This window comes from Lepus europaeus, chromosome 9 (genome assembly GCF_033115175.1).
Source record: "Lepus europaeus isolate LE1 chromosome 9, mLepTim1.pri, whole genome shotgun sequence".
In the NCBI taxonomy this organism is placed as follows: Eukaryota; Metazoa; Chordata; class Mammalia; order Lagomorpha; family Leporidae; genus Lepus; species Lepus europaeus.
Genome location: NC_084835.1, coordinates 63,440,126 through 63,449,174, shown reverse-complemented (window position 1 = coordinate 63,449,174; position 9,049 = coordinate 63,440,126). Strand labels below are relative to the sequence as shown.

General features: G+C 42.9%; 1 protein-coding gene across 1 annotated transcript; it reads left to right on the top strand.

Moving 5' to 3' along the window:
* Positions 1 to 30: 30 nt before the first annotated feature.
* On the top strand, positions 31 to 429 carry LOC133766281 (protein LDOC1-like). The gene has a single exon (XM_062199982.1). It carries the CDS (start codon positions 31 to 33, stop codon positions 427 to 429), a length of 399 nt encoding a protein of 132 aa, XP_062055966.1.
* Positions 430 to 9,049: the final 8,620 nt, after the last annotated feature.

Genomic DNA, 9,049 nt, shown 5'->3' with positions numbered 1-9,049 from the left:
CGCGCGGCGACCGGGAGGGCGGCGGTGGGAATGGACGAGCTGGCGGGGATGATGCAGGACCTGCTGAGCCAGAATCATGCCCTGCGTCGGGAGAACAACGAGCTTATGGACCAGGTGCGGCGGCTGCTGTGCGAGAAGGCCAACCTGCTGGCCCAGGTGCGTCCGCCCACCTGCCCCGTGGCCTTCCCCGAAGCGTTTAACGGCGACTCGGCCCGGCTCCACGACTTTCTGATCGAGGCGGCCTCTTACATGAACTTCTTCGAGGCCAGGTTCTCCAACGACACCCTGAAGGTGGCGTTTTTAATCAGCCGCCTCTCGGGGCCGGCCGAGCAGTGGGTGGTCCCCTACATCGAGGGGGAGAGCCCCATCCTGGGGCAGTACGAGGACTTCGTGGCCGCGCTGCGGCGGGCCTTCGGCAGGAATCGGTAGACCACGGCCTGGCCGGGACCCGGGTCTGCCTGCGCCCTCCTAGTACGCGGGCCTGTCGGGCTTTGTTGCGCACGTAGCATTCTAATTCCAGGCTGCCGGCCCCCAGGCCTGGATTAGGAGCTTGGCCGTGGCCGCCGCCTGTTGTCGCCGTTCTCCATTGCCTTCGCTCAGGCAGCATCCCAGCTACCGCCCCGGGACCAGGAAGAAGTTGTATGGATCTCCAGCATCACGTCGCTGCCCTCGCCGGCCCAGCAGGCTGCTGCTGACCGCCCCTGGGGGGGCCTGACTGCATCTCATCCCCTGGGACACTAGAGACAGCCCTGGCGTTACTGTGCCTGGCAGTGACATTTGCCCCCTGTCCCCCCGGAACTTCCTGGTCTTACACATTTCGTTTCCGTTCCGCGATCGCAGCAGTCTCTGAAGATTGTGCCTTCGGGTCGGAGAAATCCCTGCACTGGTCACTGCCTGGAAAAAGTGTTAGCTTTTAAAGTGTCAGTGTCTCCTACATTCCCACGTGCCTCGTGCCGTACTTGGTGCTATGGAAAAAGCGAAGCTGGCGAAGATGTGGGTCTGAGGAACACCATTATATTACGAGAGAAAATGCCAAATGCATTTTCTGGTGTCTAGTAATATGCTTTTGTGCGTAAAGGATGCATACTTGATCCTTGTTCTACAGCTTTTCTTTCAGCTCACACTTTGTTAAAAAAAATATGCGTAGCCTACAGAACTGAGCAATTGTGATGTTTGCTAGGAGGTGCTATATTTAAGCTGTGTAACTTATGGCAAAAGTAATAATGAGATGGTGCTGGTTTTGAGCTCTACTTAATTGACTTTATTCTCTTATGTAAAGGGAGTAATATCAATTGTGTAGTTAAAATCATTATTTTACATCTTTGGACTGCAGTTTTGTATTCTGTAACTAAAAGACGTTACTTGGCCATTAAAGATTGGTTCAGAATCCTGTATTTCTCTTTTGTGGGACCTAACAGGTTAAGAAAAAGGAGCATCTATACTGTCGTCTTATGCCAGGAGTTTCCTGAGAACTTCTAGAGGGGTAGGGGTTCAGCCTAGTGATTACAACACCTATGTCTTTTATCAACATTGCCTGAATTTGATGCCTCAGGCTCCTTGACTTCAGCTTCCTACTTGTGCAAATCCTGAAAGACAGCGTGAAGGCTGAAGTGACTGGGATCCTACCCCCCATGTGAGAAATCTGGATTGAATTTTGGCACACAGCTTTGGCCTCCATTATTGCAGGCATTTGGGGGTCTGTCAGGAGACGGGAGTTCTCTCTCTTTCTCTGCCTCTCATATTAATAATAAAACAAACAGAAAACCTAGAGAGGAAAATCTGTAACTCTTTCCTAAAATATTCTTGGGTTTATCACTGTTAGTACAGAGTCACTGAACTGCCTTCTTGAATTCTTAGGCATGGTCATATAAGGTAGACTGGTCACTGCCTCCTTCAGAGTAAGTTTTATGTACTTAAGCACCATAGAAAAAGAATGGCAGTTATGTTTTGGAAGATGTGGTTAAAAACAGGCTAAAGCAATTATTTTATTGGCAGTTTACATTACAGAAGTTCCTAAGCAGACTGCCCTCCCAACATGATGTCATGTACCACACTTGCAACAATATGTTCTCACAAAATACAAAATACATTGAGTCTCGGCCCAGTTCACTGATAATTTCAAAGCAGGGTTTTTCCCCAAGTAAAATCTGTAGGATAAACTAGCACCAAAAATAAATTCAGTAGGCTTCACAAGAGCACATGTTTGATAGAATACAAAGACTTTCTAATGAAAAATACGTGTGAACATTAGTCAAAAGAGCAGAAAAACAGTGTAAGTAATCTCATTCTTAATTTCCCATGGCTGTCTTGTCTTTTTTTTTTTTTTTTTTTTTTTTGATACTTGTATAGATCTCCACCAAAAGAAAAAATTGAGAAGTGACAAAGCTTGCTTACAGACTTAGAGTTATATGGACTGGCAAGTGAAAATCACTGATTTTCTAAGAAAATTTAGGTGTACTTCTAAGAGGATTGTTGCCATCACAAATTCTGTTCCTAGAATTTCAGCTGGGAGTCTAAAGCTCTCATGGAGGTTCTGGCCGGCTCTGGCCCCTACTGAGAAGAGGAAGCAGGGCTCCCCAGCTGCTCTGAGGATCTCAGGCAGCCAAAAACCCACCATTTAGCTTGATTGGCTTTTGTAGCTTAACTTGATATGGTAAATTAGTGATTTGCCAGATAATTAGGGATTATTCACATTAGAGGATGAACTTTAGAACTACAATGAGGACAATTTAATTATTTTGCTTTTGTTCCTCTCCTGCAAGGTGTTGATTTTGACTATCTTGAGTAAACCAGGCTTAACTAATCTTTTACTTTAGATGTCTTAATTTCTTGCCAATTAATTGGAGGTAACACCAGATGACTACATACACAAATTGCAAATAACCACTGTTTCTCCTAAAGGCAAATACTTACTTGCCTTTTCACATGGCCTGTTGTCAATGATCCTGTCCAATGACTTTCAAGCTCTAGTCACCATTAGCATGACCTGGAGAACTTACTGAAAAACTCAAATTGCTGGGACCTGTCTCCAGAGGGTCTGATTGAGTAGGCCCGGGTTGGGATCTGGACAACTGAAAGTCACGAAAATACTGAAGTGGAGCTGGTAGTTGGTGGGCAGGACAATACAAATCAGAAGAAAACTCCCTGCTGCAAAGAAAAAACTTCCCCCCTCACTTCCTTTTCTTGACTCATCTACTTTAGAAGATTTTTATTGTAAGCTGTTCCCGGGCCTCTTTGAGATGTATGCAAGTCTTTCTAAAAGCTAAATTAGTCTCTTGCCAATTTGATAACCAGGAATGTTTCCTCAAGAACCTGCGAGCCTTCTCTGAACTTTAATTCCTGAGGACCCAGTTTGCAGGAAGGATAGACGCCTAACTTCAGTGGGCAACCAGATGCAAATTGCGTACCTACCTCCTGTCATAAAGATAGGACAAAAGTACTTTTCTGTTGAAGAAAGCAATTAACAACCATGATTATAGCAATTAGCAGGTGAATTTAGAATAACTGAAAAATGGTGCTGTCAAGTCCTCTGAGAGCTCATCATTTGAGATATGAATATAACAGCTTACATCTGCTTAGCTGTATAAGAGTGAGATTTCCATCTTGGCAATCTAGTGGATTGCCTGTGATGTGCATCACATTTTGATTCTTATTCAATTTAAAAATAAAATAAAAAACCTTTTCTTTCTCTTTTTTGTGGAAAGTTTCCTAGGTTAGAAAGGGCTACACACAGAGATCCACTGCAGAATAAAACCCATATACAGAACTGTAAATTTCTAAAATTACCTTATTGGTTTCAGTTTATCCTTATAGCCTGTTGAAGTCTTTTTGAATATTTACATCTATGAATTTTGAATGTATAATCTTCCCTACTTTATATCACTTATAAAATTGATTTGTTTTCTGTTAGCCAATTCAATAGTAAGTTCTGGAAAGAGGCCATAAAGATCACTACAACATAAAATGCCTACATTATTAGTTATTGGACAGCTAGGTGTCATGTAACATACTAGGTACTAGAGATGCAAATATGAATGGAACAGTCCTCACCTTCAAGCAGCTTACAGTTGGGAAGACAAATGGCAATTATAATGCAAGACAGCAATCAGGAGGTAGGCAGAATGTGCCCAGCTGGCACCAAGGGTCACACTTAACCCAGACTTGGGGAGATGGGAGAAGGTTTCCCGGGAAAGTTTCTATTTAGGAGATGAACTTGAGAAAGTGACGATATCAAGTTCCTACACCTTGTGCCCATGCTCTCTTATCTCTCTGCTCCCATATTTCTGTGTGTCGTAGCCAGTGTCCTGGTAATCGACAGGTCCACCTGCTTGGCCAGTTGCCCACAAGCCTGTTATGTAACAGTTTTGTTCTGGGCCATTTTTGTCTGTAAACCCATATAAGTAATGGGGGCAGGGGCATGGCTAGATGTGGTTGCCTGTGTATGGATGTGGGCATGTATGCTGTTGCTTGTGGATGTATTGAGTGAGCATGTATGTGGCTGCCTATATGTGGATTTGTGTAGATGTCTGTGTGTCCTGCCACCACGGACACAAAGACAGGTATCTCCTAGGCCACACCACCATTGGGGACAAGTGGCTGTTCCCTGTGTGTTTTACACAGCCACTGTGAGTAAAGGAGATGTAAAACCACAAACTGTTCCAAGTTGTTCTCTGACCTGGTAGAATCCACATGTACCTGTCCAGGGCCCTAAGCCCTGGGAATACAGTTTCCAAAACTGATACTCAAAGGATGGACAGGAATGAGGTAAAGGGGGCAAAAAACATCGGCCCAGGCAAAGGAATAGCATCTGCAAATGCCCAGAGGTATGAGAATATGATATGTCTAAGAAACTGCAAGTACAAATGCCCCCCATTTGCATTGCTGGATGATTGATTTTTTGGCTTTAGAAGGATGAGAAACTGATAGGCATTCAGAAACTGTATGAATTTTGACCTTTTTTTAAAAAAAAAAAAAACATTATTTATTTGAAAGGCAAAGTTACAGAGAGGCAGAAAGAGAGAGAGGTCTTCCATCTGATGGTTCACTACCCAAATGTCCTCCATAGTCGGAGCTATGCCATTCAGGAGCCAGGAACTTCTTCCAGGTTTCACGTGGGTGCAGGGGCCCAAGGACTTGGGCCATCTTCTACTGCTTTCCCAGCCACGTTAGCAGAGAGCTGGATCACAAATGGAGCAGCTGGGACTCGAACCGGTGCCCATATGGGATGCTGGCACTGCAGGCAGCATCTTTACCTGCTATACCACAGCGCAGGCCCCGACTTTTTATCTTTTCCTAGGCTAGCAGAATATGATAAGATCTTCTTTTTGTTTTTTATCACTGATGTGTTTTATTTTTATAAATAAGATAACAATATTGAGATTGTTGTGCCCAAACATACATATATATGTATGTATATATATATATATATATATATATATTTAGTAATATAAGAATGCTCGTTTTTTTCAATTTTATTTAAGGTATACAAATTTTGTGTGTTTCATGTATACAGATTAGGAACATGATCCTTTTTTAGGATGCTGGACAGCAGCAGTGAGCCACAGCTCCAAGTCAGCCCTGTGATCTCAAGGGGGAACACCTGACCACACTCCACACTGCGCTGTTGCTAAGCAAGGATATTTGGTAGTTTACAAGCATTGAATGCAATTTTCAACTTAAGTATTCTCAGTGTATGGGTTCATCAGTATGTAACCTGTCATAAGTGGAGGAGCATCTGTAGCTCATTGTAGTTGGAGCAGAGGAAAGGGGGATGATTAGAGAAGCTGTTTAAGAGTAGGCAGAGGGGCCATTGCTGTGGCAAAGCAGGTAAAATCTCCGCCTGCAGTGTTGGAATCCCATGTGGGCACCAGTTCAAGTCCTACTTGCTCAGCTTCCAATCCAGCTCCCTGCTAATGCATCTGGGAGGGCAGCGGAGGATAGCCTAAGTGCCCACATGGGAGACCCAGATGAAGCTCCTGGGTCCTGGGTCCTGAGTCCTGGCTTTTATCTGGCCCAGCCCTGGCTGTTGCAGCTATTTGGGAAGAGAACCAATGGACGGACGAGGACTTCTCTCTCTCTCTCTCTCTCTCTGCCTCTGCCTCTCTCCCTCTCTGTAGCTCTGCCTTTCAAATATGTAGCGAAATCTGAAAAAAAAAAAAAAAAAAAAAAGTAGGTAGAGGCCATATTGCTATACTTAGGTACAATTTCAACCACCTACAAATCCATCTATTACACTATCATCTGGGTCATGTTTCTCCATTTTCTGTATATGTATATATCATGACTTGGTAGAATTACTTAAAATTAAGATGCAATAAGCAAGCAATTATCCAATTTCCCATGTCAGTAATTCTTCAGTAACAAATGAGGTTAACTTGATAGGCATGTTTTTAATTACATTTATGCTGTCTCCTGTTAACCAACACTTTGATCAAATGCTCACAAACCATCTAGACAGTAAATGACTCTAAAGATGTCTAAGTTGGGGCTGGCTTTATGGTGTAATGGGTTGAGCCACCACCTGCAATGCCAGCATCCCTTATGGGCATCAGTTTGAGTCCTGGCTACACGGCTTCTGATCCAGCTCCCTGCTAATGCACCTGGGAAAGCTGAAGAGAATAGCCTGAGTCTTTGGGCCTCCTGCACCCACGTGGGAGACATGGATGGAGTTCCTGGCTCCTAGCTCTTAGCTCCTGGCTTCAGCGTAACCAAGCAATAGCCATTGTGGCCATTTGGAGATTGAACTGAGGATGGAAGCTCTATCTAACAGTCTCTCTCTCTCTCTCTCTCTCTCTCTCTCTCTCTCTTTCTCTCTCTAACTCTGCCTTCCAAATAAATAAAAAATAAATCTTTTTTTAAGAAAACCTAGATTTTTATCAAGCATGCTGGCCTGGGGGTCTAAGGAATTTCTTTTATTTCTGGTATATTTATGTAGATTTTGTTTTCATTTTGCTTTCAATTTTAGTGTTTTGTTTGTAATTTATATTGCACTACTAGCAGTTTCTACTCATGCCCTTGATTGAATTTTTCTTGGGCTGAAGATAGAAATATATTATTTCCTGGAATAAATGCTCCCAATCCTCTTCATTAATGCTGAACTTAGATTTCTCCAATAAAATATTATTCCCCTGTTTTCCATTGTGAAGAGCATTCTCCTTGATGTAGCTATTAAAATTAAAAAGAAGTCTGTTTACACCATCTGTTAAATGATACATTATGCCTATCCTTTCCTCACTGAAAGATACCCGTAGATGTTTCTTATAAGCCCTAGTTCATATAAAATTCAATTCCATGGCAAAAGTTAATGATGGTAAGGACAGAAAGGAGAGGCCTGGTAGGCAAAGAAAAGTATCTACCTGGACTATACGCCCCAAGAAACTCACAGCTGTGAGAAGTGTCTGTGAATAATAGACACAGACAAAAGACTGATGAAATTCCAGTCCCTAGGCAGCAGTATCAGGGTTCTTCAGAGAAACAGAATTGAGGGAGGATGGGGGGTGGAGGGAGATTGGTTTTGTATAGGAGTTGTTTCATATGTTATGAAGGTTCATAGTCATCCTCCTACCAGCTGGAGAACAAGGAAAGCTGGTGGGATTGTCTAGTCCAAATCAAATGCTCCAAGAACCATGTGCTCCAGGGTCCAAGGGCAGGATAAGATGGATGTCACAGCCCACCTGCCAAGCAGAGACTGAATTTGCCCTTCATCTATTTTTTTGTGATTCTTGGGCATGCAGTGAATTAGATGATGCCTACCTGCATTGGTGAGGGTGATGTTTTTCACTCTAATGATTCTAATCTCTTCCAGAAAAGACACACCCAGATTGGTTTTATCAATGATCTGGGCATTGCTTAGTTAACTCAAGAAGATACATAAAATTAACCATCACAGAGGGAGACAGCCTAAAGCAAAGCATGGTCTCTTCTGTGAGACTGGGAAATAAAAGTGATCAGAATAGAGATGAGGTAGACAACTAATTCTCTAGCAGAATATGTACTTTCATCTCTGCCTTATCAATAGAACCCCTGATTTTTATCTGGGCACATGATTAACTCTAATGATGGTTAAACTTTCCAATCTTCCTTGCAACTGGGTGTGACCATGTGACTAAATTCTAGATGATGAGATATAAGCAGATGTGTGCTGTGGCAATATTGGGAAACCATTCTAGTAAAGGCAGCTGGAGCATGCCTTTGCCTCATTTCTTCCCTTCCCGCAGCTAATTGCTGGGAAAATTGATGGCTATAATCCTAGTAGCCATTTTGGATTAGGAAGTTGAAAGCTACTCCTCAGGGTTGGATTCAGAAGATGTGGAACCACCATACCATACCAACCCTGGACTACCTTCCCCTACTACCTCTACTGGTGTGTGTGTGTGTGTGTGTATGAGAAAGACAGAGAGAGAGATCCTACTCCAACCAACATAGAAAATGGTACCTGAGACTGGGAAGCTAACTGTTAAAAAATAAAAGCTAAAAATGTGGAAATTAGCAAACTGTTAAGCAGTAGGGAGAACTGGCTTTAAAATCACAAGCTATGAAGCTGGTGATCTTTATTACATACTGGCAAAACTATGGATCATGCTTACATATGCTATGTCTTAGAAGGCAAATGATGAAAATGTAAGATTGGGAAAAGAGGAAAATCCAAAATGTTCCTTTTTTTAGCTCCCTTGCCAACGTTAAAGAAACAAATAGGCTAGAAAAAGCAAGTCTGTGGGAGAGTTGGAAGGAAACATAGCTGAGCAAAGGAAGTATTGTGGCCTGTAGTTTAATTTGGCTAGAAGTTCTATATTTAAGCCTTGAAAGAGTAAACAATACAATTGTTCCTTTACCCCAAACTGAAGTAATAATCAGCAGTGACTACAAGGAGGTGATCTTATGAGATGAAACTATGGACCTGTGTTTGTGTGTGTGTGCGTGTGTGTGTGTACTGACTCCACAAATCAGCAGTTTAAAACAGTATTTATTTAGCTCATGAATCTGCAAATCTGGCGAGTGTTTCTACCAGCTTGTCTTGGCTGGACTCACTTGCATCCATAGTCAGCTGCAG

What these genes read in the sequence shown, in the direction of transcription:
- LOC133766281 (XM_062199982.1), top strand. Translation starts at nt 31, where the DNA reads ATGGACGAGCTGGCGGGGATGATGCAGGACCTGCTGAGCCAGAATCAT.